We start from the raw sequence: 19,220 nt of genomic DNA on the forward strand, positions 1-19,220 counted from the left end.
CCGAGGTCAGCGGACATTGTACATTAGAGTATGCGCAATCCTACAAGGCCAGGAGCATGCATGTGCTTTTTAATTATAGGGCTTTGTGCTAAGTTTTACCGACGCACAGCACGCACACACATCTCCATCTCCGTCCGAGAACTTACGAGAATTTCGGCTGGTTCGCAAAACACTGTTCAATGGAAACACCTGCAAGTCGCATTCGAACTTTGCCGAAATTTCAGAAATATCGCTTTTAGTTTGCGAACAACTGTAGTGGAAACGCAGCTTCAGACACACTCTTCCAGTCCAGGGGTTCAAACTCGCAACCCTGCAGGCAAAGCCCTCATCAGAGCCGAATGGAGCTAAACTATCTGTGCTCGGTGATGCAGGGAGTCACTATCACACAACTCCCAGTCACTGATATCAGAAGGCAGAACGCTCACACAGTGACATGCTGATTGAAAGACATCTGACATCAGGGTCTGAGCACTTCCTGTATGGAGAGAATCAGCAGAGGCAAAGATATTTGTGTGGAGATATTGACTATCAACACACATCTCTGCCATTACTGACACGCGACTGCTGTTAAATCAGCGCAGGGAGGTTTCTGAAGCCTGGGAAACTACAAACAACCGATCATTTAAAAAGAAAAAAGTGACAGGGACATTGAAATCCAGAAGTTTGCTTCAAAACAAGCACAGAGGGATCCAAACCAACATCGTCACCAATGAGAAAGACCCCTGTCCCAGCCGTACACTCAGCAGAGCTCTACAACTGTGCACTGCTTATTGATCAGCCTGCTGCTGATATCCTGAGGCCCAGTCAATGAAACCGATCACTCCAAGCTCTCTGACACACACAGCAGAGAAGATCATGCTGACTGAGCCTGGTGCGCTGGCTAAACGACAGCAGGCCTCCTAACCCATATCCACAGACTGCGCTTTGACCTGTGTGGGCTTTGAAGACCTGCACTCATATTTTGGAATTGAAGACTGGATGGGCAGAAGGCTGGATTTTGCAATTCCCTCATTAGCATGATACATTTAACATGTTATTAATAATGTGCTTTACTGTGGCTGTAACGTAGAGGGTCTACTTTATGGATATGCCCTGAAGCACAATGACCGTTGTAGTTTTATAACATACTTTGGATTTTCTGCCAAATAAATGCTGAATCCTGCTGTTTGCCTAACTGAGAATGAATCACATTTTATTTAGAAATGAATCTACATTATGGGGCAGGTCACTCCTTCCAGGTGGATGTAGGCCTATACCTCTTTTTCATTCCTATCTGGAGCCAATAAACACATTCTTTTTTTCATCACTTTTTCTCTATTATGATGTTTCTTTACATTGTTGATAGAGTGAGAACAGGTAGAATCATGTTTTGAGTGAAGTGTCCCGTTTATTTTTGTCATACCATGATATAGATTTTAGGCCACATCACCCACCCCTACGACGATGTAACCTTTAAAAAACAAATAATACACACTTTGATAAGTACATGATTCACAGGCAATAAACACATCAGCTCAATCACCCACTCAATACACACACAGGTTTCGTATGACCAGTGACTAGCTTGCTGACTCTTGAATACATTCAGAGCTTTCTATAAGCGCCAAACAGCCGCTTGATTCAATTCATTTTGATTCTAATAAAACAGTTTTGATTAACAAGCTGTGATTTTTGCGTGGTGTACATTTTATGACCACTGGCCTCCGCTTCAAAACAACGTGAGCAAAACGAGCATGATGCCCATCTGTCTGCATCAGTCCCGCCCCCACATGCTCGATATGAATGTGTGCGAGCGCTCGGCTGAGAGGCTGTGTCTGCCGTCTTCACTGTTTGACAAATGTTAGCAAAAATAATTGATGACAAAACACATGAAGAACTGCATTGATTGCACAGAAGGCGACTTCCTGATTGGACAGGCTGCTTTGGAAAATTTCGGAAAATGTTGGAAAACACCAGTGCAGCACGATAAGCATTACAAAGTCCACTGACAATGTGCACATGAACAGACATTTATATGATGAAATGAATTATCTTCATTTACACTGCACTCTTTAAAATGTCCTAGAACACCTTTGTATTTGTTACATTTGTTAATGTTATGTGTGTTTATGTGTGTGTGTGTGAGAGAGAGTGTGTGTTTTACATCATGTTTCATAGGTTAATTTTTCACCCCCCAACCCTCTGAGCTGGCTATTTTTCCCACTTGTGTAAAACCCATTACAACTTGAGTTTATAGCATTTGGACAGCCTGACCTACAGAAGCCACAGTTCAGCCAGGTGACTTAACTTTAGCTAAACTGGTGGTTTGTTTAAAGTTCCTCTCCTGGCATTTATTAAACCACTAAAAACTCATCTCTCTTTATCAAAATTACGTATTAAGAAGTTTTTCCATGGCTTAGATGTAACTCTACACAGTTGCCTTCATTTAGTATGCAAAGAACTATGAATATGCAAATATTGTGCTCGTCACACACACAAATGTCGCCTCCTTGCAGAAAGCCCTGCAGGAGAGCTTCTCCCACATGCCATATGCACTTAAATTGCCAACCCTTACCTTAAGACGAGCAGCTTGAGGACGACCTTCATATGACACGTTTTCTTTGAACAGCCTCAACGTCGGGGGACATTTTCTGTCATAATTATTCGAAGGCATATAGTCATCATCTACTGCTTTGAGTAGCGTTTAGTGTAACTTTCTTTGTCAACACCCCCAAGCCATGTAAAATATCCTGTCAGCATTTGACATGAATCCTCCTGGAACTCAGCAGGCTAACATTAACATTATCTAACATAATCTAGCACACTGCAGATTTGCTGGACACAGTCAATAAAGAATTTTAAAAAAGAACTACTTGGTAACACATGGGGTCTCACCAATTCTCCGTTCGCATCTTTGCGACTGATAACAGTGCTTGTCTGCCATCTCTTTATTCCCAAAGCAGGAACGATGATGCTTAAACCAGTATCTAATAACCTCGTCTTTTCTTGTGGCGTCTCAACTTCTGTGCACCGCTGACAGGACAAAAAGCTGCGAAGCAGCGCGGAGACCACCAAAACAATCAAAACAAGTTCAATTCTCCATTCAACATTTAAACTGCAGTAATGAGGACAATACACACTGGACCACATTCCTCTCCACACTCAGTCATCACAAAGGTCAGTCCTCTTGAAGCTCCATTATGGTTCAAATATCAGCAGGACTCTTAAACAACCCCCACCCAACAGCAGGGGATTATTACTGGAGCTGTCCCCGCTCCAGGTCTGTGTGTGTGTGTGTGTGTGTGTGTGTGTGTGTGTGCGTACTGACCGTTGAAGACAGCCTGTCCCTTTGCCAACTCTTGGTCCATTTCGATGATGTATTCCTTCTGAGTAAAGCCCCTCGTGCATGGCAACAACCCCTGCTTGCTTGACAACGAAGGCTCGGCCTCTCCGCACAGAACAACAACCTGGCGAGGGAAAGCGCAGAAAGATGAAATGGAATAAAAAAATACTCAGATATTTGACGAGTCTTAGATTCCATCTTGATGCCCTCGCAATCTCTCTTTTTCAAACTGAAGGTTGCCTCTTTCTCCCGTGTGCCTTGAAAATGTTTCATCAGCATCCATAACCTCTTTCAAAGCTCCACTGGTAAGTTGGAAAAATATAAAGCCAATAATAACTTTGCAATTCTTCTTTTTCTAAAGCTGAGGCCTCTGGCTGAAGCCGCATGAACTGACTGACACTGATTTGGTTCTCTGTCATTGTAAAGGCTGAATGTAAACATGGGAAACAGAACAAGGACTGACACAATTAACCACTGATTTAGTTTTCCACTTTTTCTGAATGGGGTTTGGTGTGCAAACTTGCAACAGTGAAGAAAAATGTTGTGCATCAAAGGGAAAACAAAACAGTTCAGCACCAGTCCAAACCAGGAGACCATTATTAATCAGCATGAGGGTCAGCGGACAACCGGGTCAATTAATTTTGATGATAATTAGCGTCTAGACTTTTGTCTCTCCTGTTGTTTGAGCCGCGGCCCGACATGAACCCCCCCTCCCCCAACTCCTGTCCCACATATACACACATGCACAAACACCCGCTCCTCCACTCTGCAGAGCACCATGAAAGCATCTGTTGCACGTTGTTAGTGTGTGTATTAGTGTGTGTGTGTTAGTGTATGGGGGGTGTTCTGTGATTCAAGTAATGTCGCCAAGCGGGGGGCTGCGATTTGCTTCCACTTAACCCAAAAACTTTGAACCCTCACGTCCTCGCTGCCCATCCTGACATGTCTGGAAGAGGTGGGGGAGGGGGGGCTTAGCAGAGCTGGCTTTCATCTCTGCCCCTATTAGCATAAGGAGGAAGGAAGTAAACACACAGCTAGAGCCCGACGAAATCCTTTCCAATTTCTTCCAGATTCCATTTTCTTTTCTTTTCCATTAATTATTTTCTGAATTCTGTTTAACATTTTGAGCACACTTTGTCTTCAGAAGCAGTGTCTGATCATGTGGTGGAGGGAAATTTCAGCGACGAAATGTAACGAATATCGGTGAATTTGATGTCACACAACATTATTCTTAATCAATCGTATGCTTGCTCTCATGCAACACTGCTCCTTGTTTACAAAGCTTGACTGGAAACGCACCAAACTTTTTCATTTCTTCACACAGACATCTGACTCCGCGCATGCAGCCGCAAAGTCTTCCATGAACTTGATTCTTGTATCTGCCGATATGGTTGCACTTCTGAGAGCAAACTGCCTCTCTCTTTATCATTTGCATCTACATTTTGGCAATTCTCACAACATTTTGCATTTTCCAGTTGAGGCTCTGATGCGATGCTGTTTCTGTATAATGCTCCACAGCCTTCAAGGGTAACATTTAGACAGCTGCCAAAGTCCAATCACAGCAGTTAGATAACATAAAATCAACTTTAAAAGGTGAAAGTTCATTGTTGAGCTTGACAGTGGTAGTTAAAAACTCCCAACAAAACGTCCAATTAGCTGCTACTAAGATCTATTTTAAAAGAAATCAGCAACCAGATGTTTTAGCGTACTGATAACAGAGCTTTAACACGCATGTGGGGGACAAACTTGTCTTAAATGGCTTCATGTTTTAATGCACATTGATTTCCTATAATAAAACCCAAATGTTGATCAGAGGTCAAATTAGACTATTTGATTTCTATGATTATCAGAAGCCAGTGAATTACTAATCATTGCTTTTATTTATCTTAGTCACACGCTACCTTTGATAGACATCTGTCCGCTCTTGTTGCCTATATGACACATATTCCAGGAAGAAAACAGCAGCCACAGCAGTGATAACACTAACACAGACCACACACAGGTAGCTCCACAGGTAGTGAGAAATGACCTGTGTGTGTCCGTAAACCATCGGCAGGCAGCACAGGTTAAAAGCACACCCCCCCTTAACACGGGCAACCACAGCTTATATTAAACCCCTGCAGGTTCTGTTTGTAACATTAGCATGTATACAAATCCTTTTCTTGTTGGCCGAAAATATCTATAACATCCACATGCACTAGATATATCTATGTCAGATGTATCATTGCAGTGATTCACATTACATGACTGCAGTGACCTGGCAGCTTCACTCACAGGAAACAGTGTCAGTTCAGGATTTAAATCAGTATTATTGCTCAGCAACACAGGGTCATGAAAACAGACTTGTGTTTGATTTTCTTGCAGAAAAATTATCCAAAACCATCCGTTTGCACAGTCGCACACTGAAGCACACTTTCAAAATGATCAGCATTTGACAAATGTTCACGATGAATTTTCCAGTCTTAAACACGTGTGGGTACTTTGCATCGTGTAAAATCCAGAGCTCTGACTACTTTTCTGTCCGAAGTGCTCAGTCATTGTGGTTTGTTTTCTGCTTTCATGCATGTGTATGCATCTCACTGATGACATCGTCCAGGAACCTGTCAATGCATCTATTGCTTAAAATGTAATCAGACTCCTTTGCCTTAACCACATTTACAGATCCTGCACTCAGAGGAGACGCCGCTCTGAAATAGAATTATTAATCTAGCAACCCCAGCACACTGGCTAATGGAATTAAAAAGTATTGATAAGAGAGTTATCCACGATGCACACAGTAAGTTTAAGACACCTGGGAATCTGTTCCAGCAACTTTTCCAACACCTGAACTCATCTGTGTGTGTGTCTTATCTCTTCTTGCATACATGCAGTATGGTGTATAATGTAATTAATCAGTAGTATGAGTGGTAAGCATAACTTCCTTGGAAAAAGGTCAGCAGTGGGTCATGGTCTGATGGGGGGTAGTACTTAGAGTCACTTTACACTTTGTGGCACAGCAGGTAAAATCAAACTTCAAGTTCCAATATTGAGTTCTTCCTCTTGATGTAACTGCAGGCTCCAGGAAACAAAGGGATTATCATCGCTACGAACTTAAACAACGTTGTGGCCATTGCTCTTCACTGCTTTATCTCCAGGCCTGTAAACCATTCCATGGCGATGTGTAACTAAATCATTAACCATATCATCACACCTGGTGTTCATACAGCCATGTTCATGATGAAGGTATAAAGATAAACGATGATCAAAGCCTTTAGAAAATGCTCAAAACTGTAGCTAAATGTAACAAAAGCGAATGTATGAAAGGTGTTTTCCTGGGTTTAAGGTAAGCCCATCAGAGTGCTGACCCTGCGGTTTTGGAGCGAAGGCTTTGGTGACGGCTTTATTTTAGGACATGACTTCTGACCTGCAGTGTCCCCTCTATTGATTTGTCCACATGCTGTGGATCACCTCTTTTCCTGCCATCATTAAATCCTCATTTAGATGAATTTAGAAGCTCATACGTGAAAATATGCACTAACAGCAGAGTGCAAAAGGTGCTGTTGGTTGTGTTCGCTGGCTTAATACAAACAACACACCCTCCAATGTATCTACTGACCACCTTCCACAGGTTACTATAGTTTGTAAGAGTGTTCTGGAAAGAGAAAAGACAAAACACGAACAGGCAACAAAATAATGAACACAAAACAATTCAGAGAATGATGCGATGTAGCTGTAGTTTGTAAGATTTCTAAATGTTTTATCCTCAGTCTGCGAGTGACTTCCTTTTATTGTACTAAATAGGCTAAATGTTAATGGAATCACAGCTGACATCATTCATAAACCCTCTAAAAAGTAAAAAGTGAAACAAATGGTCACTTTAAAGCTTTTAGTTTCATTTCTGGGGAAGAGCTGAACAGCAGGTGGCCCAAACACCATCATGTATGGACTTGAAGTCCCCTGTGTGTCCTGTTGTCGCTCCTATATACAACCTCGCCAAACTCTATTCAAAAAGGTGCCAATTTGTTTTAGCTTGATGTCAAACAACAGGGAGAGATGATCTGAGGCGTTCTGACAATAGTTTTGTGCTGCAGCGCTTCATCAATCGCACAATGCCCATTTTGACAATAGGTGGATATTCTCAGGGGGCGAGAGAGAAACATCCTGTGGCTGAACGTCAGCCTGGAGCAGCAGAATGATGGACACCGAGGGGCAGGTTTGTTAGAGGGGGGGGTGACGAAATGTGCACATTTAATGTAGAATTGTTGCAGGGCAGTGAGTGAGGAGGCTCAAGACTCCCCTGTCTGACAGGCAGAATGCAAACGCGAGGAAGACACGACTCACACCGTCTTAAACCGTGCTCCACCGCGGTTACAGCAGGACGCATCAAACTGCCATCTTTTAATGAAGACCAGCGTATGCTCACCGCAGGAAAAACCGCTCCGCATCGGGGGCTTGATTCCTGCAGGCTCAACTGGATTACAGCCCAACAGAAGTCAGGCATCTGATGTTCGCAGAGAGCGACATGAATCGTGTCGCGGATGTGATGCTGGAACAGGCGACAGCAGCAGCCTGTCATCCGAGGATGGATGGGCGCTTTCCTTTCCTCCGTGCACACGCATTTCATCTGAAACTCGTGTTTTATGCCACGGAGGAACCGTCGGGCTACTGCTGCGTTGCTGTTGTTTGTTTGATAAATTACTCAGTGTGCAGGACCCGGAGCAGGTCTGGGATCGGCAGCATTTACTGCCAGTGTGTGAATCTGCTTGTGTCGGCCCTCACTTTGTCGAGGATGGCAGAGAATTTAGAATAAATACAGAAAATCAAGCAATCTCAAGCAGATGCGGAGTGGATTTGAGCTGCATTGTCCTCCCTGCCATGCAAAGCGCTCCTCCGTCTATCTTCTCTAAACGAGCATCCGTCTGTTTGCTCTGCTGTGCATCTACAGCTCGAGCCAATCGGAGCTGACTCGATGGAAAATTGGAAAGATTTTTACCTGCAGAGTCGCCATCAGCATCAAAATCCCCCAAAAATGCATTTTGTTGAGTTTTAACTCCTCCTTCCAGAACCGACAGAGTCCGTCGCGCAGCGCTGGACGTCAGATTTTTAATTCCCGGTAAACCCCGGCGGCATGAAGCAGCCTTCCTCCCTCCACCAGCCCTCCTCTGAGTCTGTCTGCCCGGCTCAGCGGCACTCCAGCCTGCCAGCGAATAACTCAACGCCCCCCCTCCGGCCTCGCTGCCGCCCTCTAGCGGACACCAAGAGCACTGCGTCCGGCTACACATAGATAATGCTTCCACTCTGCGGTTAGATGGACACTGATGTTTGTTGAGCCTGAATGACATCAAACACATGAGCAACACTCAGTAAGGTTAAGAGTGGATAATACATATATGTGTCTGTAGTGACCATCCAAGAAGTTCCTCATGTCAAATAGATTTATCCTTATCCACCTTATCCTTCAAAGCACAAGTAAAAAAACAAAGGCTAATGTCCACATGAGCAGAGCTTGATAGCTGAAGGCTCTTGCTCCCATTCTAGTTCTGGAGACTTGAGGAACCACAAACAAGCCTGCACTCTGGGATTCTGCTCTGGGAGCAGTGTTCTAGTGGGGTAATAGGGACTATGAGCTCTGTAAGATATGGTGGTTCCAGGCCATTAAAGAAACATTAAGCACGATTTGGTATTTCTAGTTACTCAGCCCTACCATTTCAGAGGGCAATTCCATTACACCACTGTTGTACCAAGGTGATTTAGAGTGGCTCCAACCAGAGTCCTGATCTGGATCATATTTTATTGAGAAAATATTTTCAGATTTTCCATACGATGTCCTCTGACTGCTCTGCCTCAGCTCTCTGTGATTTACAGAGTTTTTTGATGGACAGATAGCTTTAGGGGCTGTTCAGGTGTTGCATCTTGCTTGACTCATACTGAGGACTACAACTCATAATTTTAATCATTCTTTTTTCTGCCTCTTGCAAGTCCCCTGACTTTGTGGAAGTGCAAAAATAAATGGGTGCAAACCCCCTTTAATACAGCACTCAGATACCCATATTTACATTGAAAGAGTTATGGGTTTGTTAATCATTCGTCCTCTCCATGCTGTCTCCACTGTCGTACATGCATGGCATATCGTTCCTGCAGCACACACACAGCACAGCTCACTGAGCAGATCTCTTTTTTACTGCCGCTGCCACTCCCCATCTCACTCACGAGCTCCACCCAGCAGCCTAGCTCTGGTTTACAGGTGTGTACATGTAAACGTTCCTCACCCTGACAGGCAATCCTTTAGATTTCAAGAAGTTTCACTCATGTAAAAATTTAGAGTATTATTCGACATTCTATCAGTTGACAATATTGGTAACACAAATGGATCCTGACATTGTGGTATGATATAAAACTTGGTTAAGATGCACTGTGAGTGATTCTGAGGGAGCCTTGGATGATTGTACCTTTTTATAATGCATAATCATTCAATAGTAGGAGGTGTGGCTATTTCTACAATTGTTCTTAATGCAGTCACAGTAGAAACATGTTTTTGGTTTGAGTTTTTGGCTCTAAAGTGTGTAAAATGATTCTGCTATTGTGGCTGGAGTGTACCAATCTCCTCCTGCTTCCTCCTCAGCTGTTGATGAGATAGCTGATCTTTTAGCTCCATATAAAGATTCAGTTAAGTCACTTAAAAGAACCCTCTAAGTCATGTACAGTAAAGAAAAGTCTTGAGTATTTGAGTTCAGTTGTTGTGATCATTGTCCATTAGCATTTGTTGGCAGTACCAGGATGAAAAACCTCTATGTTTAAATGGAATTTCAAAAATTTTGATGAGCAGGACTCCTTGAGTGATCTTCTCTCAAGCTGCATTCACATTATGAATAAGATCCCTGATATTGAGTTAGCTATCTTTTAACTCAATAGTTGATTTGCACCCACCTTTTAAAAAAATATGGAGTACAGAGTAGATGAAGTCCCTCAGCAAAAATTTCATCCTAACTTATAGAAAGAAATAAAGCCTGGACTATTGCCAGACATGTTGGGGATCCCGGTCACTGACTTGCTTTTAGGCAAGTTAGAAACACATCTGCAAAAAGAAGGCTAAATTAAATTTTTGTGTTTTTACCACTACTTATGCACAGATAAAGCCAAGCCTTGTTTTACATTCTTGCTGTCTCCGTGGCCAGTGCATCACTAGCTATAGATGTAAAGAATCCAGTTGGCAAGGATGAACCTCCTTTATAGCTTGCTGCAGCAATTACAGTCAGCTGCATAACATATTTTTATGTTTCAGTTTTAAGCGGTACAGTAAGGTCTGGAAGACTGCTTATGTAACTCCTTTATATAAAGAATGTGGAACAGCCAAAGTTAACAACTACAGGCCTATTTTTAAAGGATCATGTCTCACAAAAATACTTTGTTTGCTTAGAAATGGTTTCAGAGTTACCCCATGGACAGAAATCAGTGTGTGGCTAAATCTAAAGTTGGTGTTCCACAGGGCTCAATCATGGGGCCTGTTCTGATCACTCTTTATATTATTCATACTGCTTCTTCTGTAAATGGGTGTTATTTACATCTTGCCATTTTGAACAGGATTGTGGATAACATACATTGTGTTAAGTCTCCTGAACACTGCTTTGCTGATTTACAAGTTGCACTCAATAATCATAAACTTAGTTGTACAAAGGAGGGGAGAACACACATGGGTTGTAAATAAAATCTGTTTATGTTACACAGCTAATATGAAGACCAGGGGAGAGAGAAAGTCTGGCGGACTGCCACCAGCTGGTGTAGTCTTACAGTCAGACCAGGTGAGCTGAATCTTCCTGATGACCCAACTTTGCTGAACATGCTCCAAGTGGGAAAGGTCGGCTCAGACAGTCCGCCGACTGTGATGTTCAGCACTTTGAGCCAGCATGCTCCTTGATCTTATTTAACTTCAGTAACCACTGTGAGAAGAGTGCTACACACTCAGACAAACATATTTATTGTCTCGACTGGAAACGGCCTCAATTGCAGTGAAGGAAGCTAATGTTAAGAATAATAACTGAGTGCTCAGTTTTTATTGTTATACAGTTATACCACACCTGCTCAAGGCTGTCATGCACTTAGATGAATGTGTTTCAAACAGTGGACCCTAATCACATACATCATATAGCTCCTGTTTGTAGCTTGATCACTATACGGGTCAGTGGTTTAAAAACACCTTTACAGGATTGTCCTATTTGAAAAGGAAATCAGGGTCTCAAGCTGATTCTCCAGCCACTCCACTGAACTTTACTCTATGGAGGAGAAGGGAAAAGAGAGCTGTATATGAGCCATAATGTAAAATATGGATGCTGTGTCATGCACATATATTTCACCAACACCACTAACCTAAGAGGTCTCGGTACAACCTTCCACCTGTAGTTGTAGGATAAACTCAGAAAACCATGGAGCAAATATCAAAGCAGTGTTATTTCTTTCTCTTGTTGAATATTTACAATGGTGGAAAATGTGTGTGTATAACCTCAGCCATCTAATATCATCAACTAGCTCAAGCTTCAGACTAAACAGATTATTATTTTTTGTTTGTTTCATTGTATATTTGTACCATGCCAAGTTATGTACATCATCCAGTTTCGTTTCCTTCTCTTTTCTGTCTTGTCTGTCCTTTTGGTATATCTGTAAATCTGCATCGTAATGTTTCATAAAGTTGATTTTACCATTTGGATGAGAAACAGCTTTCATCAGTGATTCTGTAGTATGGAATAACCCAATTTGGCTGACGGGTTAGTGAATTTACCAGCAGGAGTTTATATATATACACACATATCACATGCATATGTCGAATTTGATTACTCTAAAAACGACAATACGCATGACCCACTGTGGCATGAAGAAGATGCCAGTATGAGGTGTAACACCAGGTATTGAGGTGATAATGTTTTTTTTTCCATGTGAATGGTGACATATGCCAAGTGCCACTCAAGGTGGAGTGACCATGGCTTCTGTAATGTTATTGCCTCTATATTAAAGGATGATGTTCTGTATTCTCCTATTGTCAACAATAAAAAAAAAAGTGAACTGAAGTGTGTTTCCTACTAACAAGTACTCTGTGTGTGAATCACTGCCTGTGTTCTTCTGGGTGATAGAGCTCCAAAAAACTATAAGAAGCACATCAGTGAGCCACACTGTTGCACTGAATGACATGTTCCTTTATTACCCTGGACACACACTGTATTTCATTTTGACTCAATCCCTCATACACTGCCCTGCTGGCCCAAATACTCACTATAGCACCCAAAGTGGATTAAGCCACCACTGAAAATAGTTCCCAAAAAATGCACTTCCTCCTTTATGAGTAATGCTTCAGTACATTTCCAGTGACAAAGTGTTTGAGGAAATGACACCTTTTTTTTATTTATATCTTCAGTAGGAACCAATGGTCTTGGAGCTGAGAGCCACAGACAGAGTAGTGATGTCAGACACTACTGAGAGATGGACAAACACTGTGTTGTCTTTCATTGTTAACAATTAGAAAAATACAGATTGTTAGATAGACTGAATGCACTAACTACACTACATCTCCATGGGTATCCAGGGAGGATACAGTGAAGACCATCAGATTTGACAGATTTGAATGATGTACCAGACAGAGTGTGGTACATCAGAAATGTGATGAGATCAGAAATTGACTTTCCACTTAATATGTATGCAACATATCCTAAGCATTGTAGTGGTTTTCCATGTGTTTGAATTCACAGTGGCAGGTACTGACCTCTGTGTGTTTGCCACTCATGAAAGCCACCTTCCACATTCAGTGATGTGTATACCCTCTGTGGTAGAAAATCAGCAAAATGTGTAAAATGACTGAATCCCTGTTAAATATTCTGCTGAATGACTCAAAGTGAGAACTGCAGCCTCTGACGTGAGGGAAGGCTCAGATTGTCCTGTTGTTAAGATTAGAAGAACTTAGAGTATTTCTGGAGGTATACTTTTGCAAAGCTGGTTTTGACCAGATTTGTGTTTAGAGAAGAAGACAGGATAATTGAGAAGAGCAAAAAATGCCGATGGCCTCGTTCTCATGGCAGCTTGGGTCTGACTCTGTTTCTGTGTCTGTTTAGTCTGTTTCCTGGTACCAGCACCGTCCTAAAATACATTCATTTAAGATGACAGAGACTGACCAGAGAGTGTTTCTTTATTCATCACCCTCCATATTAAAGCTTAAAGGGGTACTCCACCAATCTTACATGTCAAAGTTAAATTATGAGGATTAACACTCAGCCTGTGAAAAGAGATGCATGATGTCTTACATGGCTCTGAGGGGGCTTTGTCAAGTCTTGGAAAATTACTCAAGAAACGACACCTGTCATACAGGGTTTCCTGATCCCTTCAGTTTCCAGGTTTTTTCCTTCCACTGATGAAATTAGCCTTTGAATTGATGAAACTCTTCACAATACTGTCTAATAAAAGTTCCTTTCCACTGTACTCTGTTATCACTGAGGTCAACATTGCTTCGCTGTTAACCCAGTTGTTCCTCCTTCCTCAAAAATCATGACATTAGGTCAGTTCTGAGACATTCTGTAGATATAAACATATTTTTCTGGCAGCTTCAGTTTCCTGCTGTTTTTCCTTCATGGTGAAAGGTCATACTTAACTTCTTGAAGTATTTGGATTCCTATTATTTGCAGTCTGTGGCACAGTTATGATCAGTGCTTTTGCTCTATCCTGTGTCTTGTTATGGGTCTATGTGAAGAGAAATTCATTCATAACTCATTCCACAGCAAATTCCTATCTAAGATTGCTTCATGGAAAAGATATATTGATGATATTGTGGTCATATGGAGAAGTGACAGAGGAGAGCTGTTTCATTTTCTGAAATATGTATAGTACTACAAACTAGTTTTCTTTCACAGCATGGGAAACAACAATATTATTGAGACTAAAATCGTAAAGCCTTCAGCAGAAACACATCGTCACAATCGTCGTTGGCCATACAAAAGATATTATACAATATTCATATTGGCCAGTTCTTGAAATTGCCCAGAGACAGCAGTGGTGGTTGTCATGATCTGGTTGATTTGGTTTTGTCATTTCCTGTTCACCTCATGTGTCATCTTTTGCTTTACTTCCTGTGTTTTTCCACCCTAGTGATTGTTTGATTTGTTTCACCCGTGTCTCATTAGTTGGGTGTGACTGAGTACATTCTGTTCAGCCCTGACCCAGGCCGCAGCTCTCCTGATTTTGGTTTGTCTACACCTAAATTTGGTCCTGCTGTGAGGAATCTAGGTTTCATTTTGACAAGGGACTTAACTTTGAGAAGCAGATCAGCTCAGTTGTGAGGGTGAGCTTCTTCCAACTAATGCTCCTGAGTAGGGTGAAACCATTCCTGTCCCGGGCAGATTTAAAAAAGGCGTCCACGCTTTCATCAGCTCGAGGATTGATTACTGCAATGCCCTCCACGCTGGACTTAATCACTCACTCCTCCATAAATTGCAACTGGTTCAGAACGCAGCAGCACGTCTCATCTCCAACTCCTCAAAGCACGCACACATCATCCCGGTCCTCCAAGCGCTCCACTGGCTGCCGGTGCGTTTCAGAGTCCAGTACAAGGTCCTGCTGTTGGTCTTCAAGGCCATAAATGGACAGGCCCCTGCCTACATCAAAGAACTGTTGGCAATTTATCAACCTGCCAGGATTCTCTGCTCATCGAACCACATCTCCTTGGTTGTCCCCAGGGCAAGATATAAAAAGTATGGAGACTGCTCTTTTGCCGGCCCTTACCACGGCCCTAAGCTCTGGAACTCTCTTCCACCACTGTTGCAGACTGTCTCTGATCTTGCTGCTTTTAAATGTCATCTTAAAATGCACTTGTACCGTCTGGCTTTTAATGCTTAGTCTCCTTTTGACTGTGTGTTTTTTAAATTCTTTCACTTATTTTAATTTATTTGTGTCACACCCTCCACCTCTGCCCTCTCCTAGTGGCAATCCCTCTCCCCTTTCCCCTCCTATCTCTGCCTCTTCCTCTCACACTCTTTCCTCAGGTGGGCGTGTGCAGGCTGGTGTGTGAGGCACAGACAGGTGCGGTGAATCTGCCCATTAGTAACTCAACACCTGTGGCGGGGTGTGGTCTACCTCTGCTCCATTGTTCTCCCTCTGCCATAAATACTGGCCTCAATCCATGGCTCGACGCCAGACCGTAAACTACACTCCGTCAGTTTATTACCAGCTCCTCGAAAATAGTAAGTTTGCTCTTTGCTTGATTGTGCTTGAAAGTAATTCTGCTTTCTTTTGCTCTGCCTTTGTTTGGATCACGTCCGCTGCCTTCTGCCTGCTTCACATCTGATTCCTGACAACTCGGCTTCCCCAACTCTCCAGCCCATTCCCCAGTCGACCCACTTCCTCTGCTTCACCTACCCGCTGCCATCAGCCTCACCTCCAGCCGCTCCGTCCAAGCCTATCCCTCGGCCCCCTTCAGTAAACCCTTTCTCTCGTTGGTCCTGTTTTGTTAGTTGTTGGTAGCCTTAGTAGTTACTAGTTATTTAATAGTGTGCCCTAGTTCCTTTGTTGGGTTCCAGTGTTCAGCATTTTATGTTCCTTTGCTAGTCTTGTTTCTCCTGAGTTGTATGTTCCTTGCCAGTGTTATCGCCATTTGGGCTTGTAATTGAAATTATGAAAATATTTTGCAAGGACTAGTTTGGTAGTTGGTTCCACTTCACTGTTTATTGTATATAGCCCTCTGGGGTTTTGTGTTCACTTATTGTAAATAAATTCTTGTATAAACTTGTGTACTGAGTTCTTCATCTGAGCCTCTGACCTCCGAGCCGTGACAATTTGTTTCCATTCTTCTTAAGCGCCTTGTGCTCCTTTTTGGATGTTGGAAGGCGCTATAGAAATAAAGTGTTTTTCCCCTCAGTCTCTGCCAGTTTGTCGTCAAGCCTACCTGTCAGTGTGTCCGTCCCAGTGTTTCCTGGTTTTAGGATTTCTGCTTCCTTTTGTGGATATGTTTTCCTGTTTGGATTTGCCCTTTGCCTGCTTGACCATAAGCCCTTGGCTATTTGCTTTTTCTTTTAATAAATTTAACTGCACCAGCCCTACTGTGTCTGCATTTGGGCTCTATCCCTGTCTGTCTGTGACACTGGTATAGATTTCAAGTCTAAAGCCGCATAGGAGTTTACCCATCAATTATCTCTTTGGCCTATCAGGGGGCCCTACATGCAGAGGGGGAATCCTTGTTAATCCCACTACTTGCTCAAATCACTTTCCCTACTGAGAACTCTCCTCAGGCAGACGGGGTCAAAACTATCATCCTTCAACGCTGGAATGTCCTCAAAAATGAGCCATCTTTCAATATCAGCACTGTGCCTCCCCTAATCATGTTTGAATGTTGCCTCAATCTGAGAGACTGGTTCATTCTGATGTTAGAAAACCACCTAATACTGTCTCCTGGCTGTGGCCACAATGTTCTAACTCATCAGACAGCAATACTTCACACATCCACATACTGGTAAAAAATACTGTATGAAGTAGTCCTTCAATAACTGCAGCAGGGCACATCTTGCCTGTATGCTGAAATGTCCCTGTGGTCTGCATGTCTGGCAAACAAAAGCAGGTTTAAAGATTTGCATAGCTGAACATAAAACTGAAATACAACCACACAACATGGTTTATACCATTGCTTGACATTACGCACAGGCTAACCACATCAGCTCTGCAGCATCACCTCTGACATCAACTCACTGCTCTGCACAGAAGCATATTGGAGTCACATACACTTTGAACACAGTGGAGCCCTTTGGCATAAATGAACTCAATTTGTCATCTTTCCTCTATTTTTTCACACTTGATGTTTGTGCTTGTACTTTTCATGCTTTTATGTTTGTACGTTTAAGAGAGATCCGTGTTCTTTTGGCTTTGGTTTCTGCCGTGGTGTTTGCCCTTCGGCATAGATGAATTGCTTAATTTGTTGTCTTTCTTTTAGTTTGCCACTGTTACGCCCGGCCTAGGGGTACCTGAACGCAACATGAAGGTGCCATCCTTCACTGGTCTCACACAGTCACACCAAGCGCGTTTTCACGGTATAATTAATATTTTATTTATAACAATAGTTGTTTTTTTTCTGGGACACAGAGATGAACAAAACAAATCTGAAATACTGTGTAAATTAATTTAGGAGTGAGACCTACGCCAAAAAAACAAACAAAACCATGCTATACTTTTAGGGAGTTTTTACCACTTTCCTATGCAAATAAAAAGATCGAAATGAAACACAAAGTCGTGGCTCACTCCAATTTGCCCAATACACTGTATAACTTAGACAAAGGAAAACGCCGGTTCGATCGGTGTGTGCGCGTTGACTCACCGAAGAATCTCTCCACCCATCTGACCCACTCTGCCCCCTGGGTGACGTCCTCCTCCGCTTTATGAAAGATGTTCCTCCCATGTCCGCTTCGGGGTATGGCGCAGCATCGTTTGCATATCAACTAGGCACTTAAAAGGAAGCACACACAGAGCGAACAGGGAAAACACACAGCTACATAGAACTATTTACAACCACACTTGTAACAGCCACACTTGACAAATGTTTGTTCTCAAAATTTCTGTGCTTTTATCCCTGTAACACTAAGAGAGGTGTATGTATCAGATGAGGCATTTGGACTATGGCAATATCAGTCAGTTATTCATGACAACTGTACACCTGGTCTAGGTTGATTATATATGTGTGTTTTCTTCATGTCTTTGTCCATTCCACTCTGTACTCCAGTCACTTACTACTTACAAACATGAGAAATTATTGTATGGTATTTTGAGTTTGTCGATGTTGTCGGTGTTGGTCTCCCACTTCCAGTCTTGGGAGACGGTGGAATGCAAAAACCTGAGGAATCTGTATCTGTCTGTCACAAACTCATCAATGTCTTCGATGAGGTCATCAAGAAGACAAAAGTCATTACTAGTAGGTTTGTAAAGTTTTCAAAGTAATATGAGATTATACAAACACTGTAAAGTTAAACAAAACTATAAAAAATGTCCATCCATAAGTCCCAATATTGCATTCAATATTTAGATTCAACATATACAAAAACTGCAGTAAAAAAATTGTGTCCGAGTTTAAACTACTACTTTTAAAACTTGGGAAAAAACAAAGTACATTATTAACATTACAAGCTTCATTTTATTGTAATATTTTGTGGAGATGGACCATTCAGTTTTTCCGATGACAGGACAGCACCTAGTTGGCAGAATGAGCTCTTTAATTTGCACAGTAATGACCCTCTGCCATCATCTAACAGAAGCACAGATGGTAGTCTAACATTATTTAACCAAACCCAGCAAAGCCACCTCTGATACATGATTAAACATGTTAAGAACATTGCTCCAGCCAAATGTTAATCACATTGTGAAATAATTTTTGAGTTCCACTGTAATCCACTTAATGAGTTGGCACCAATTTAAAACATCCATTATGCCTACCTAGTCCTGCTGCTTTATAATCCCATGATTATAAAACATTCTGAGTAGAGCGAGAAGGTTAAATGCAGGGGGTAATGCACAGGTGACATCTATCATCCTGATGACTGATGGCACTGGTTTGATGCTTCACTGACAACAGGAACCCCAGAGACAACAGGTGTTCTACAAACAGAGTAAAAGCAGCAAATTATTCAACCAGGTGATTTCTGATTTATATTAAAATCTGTGACCCGGAAGGCAGCATCAGATCACTGTCATCACAATAAATGCAATGTATTGAGGCTATACTAAATCCAGCCTAATGTACTTGTAGCATGGTGCTACTATTGTACAATCAAAACATCCAATAATTTGAGTATTTGAAGCCTCAACTGACAGTGTGATGTCCCGGGTGTTAACAGTATTAACCAACTTTGCTTTCCAGGCTGTGGTTGGAAAGCACAGAGAAAACTTTGTTGTCTACTGAAGGAAAGTTTCA

The 19,220-nt window shown here is 42.2% G+C and overlaps 1 protein-coding gene across 1 annotated transcript in view; it reads right to left on the reverse strand.

Annotated features, from left to right (window-relative positions):
* The window catches only part of LOC121605055 (cadherin-2-like), an 86,145-nt gene extending 77,728 nt beyond the window's left edge, over positions 1-8,417 (reverse strand). The window contains exons 1-2 of the mRNA XM_041934797.1: positions 8,295-8,417; positions 3,308-3,446 (exon numbers count right to left, since the gene is read on the reverse strand). Of these exons, the coding sequence (XP_041790731.1) occupies positions 3,308-3,446; positions 8,295-8,336 (181 nt within the window). The 5' untranslated portion in view covers positions 8,337-8,417. The remainder of the gene's footprint in view (positions 1-3,307; positions 3,447-8,294) is intronic.
* Positions 8,418-19,220: the final 10,803 nt, after the last annotated feature.

This window comes from Chelmon rostratus, chromosome 4 (genome assembly GCF_017976325.1).
Source record: "Chelmon rostratus isolate fCheRos1 chromosome 4, fCheRos1.pri, whole genome shotgun sequence".
NCBI classification, from domain to species: Eukaryota; Metazoa; Chordata; class Actinopteri; order Chaetodontiformes; family Chaetodontidae; genus Chelmon; species Chelmon rostratus.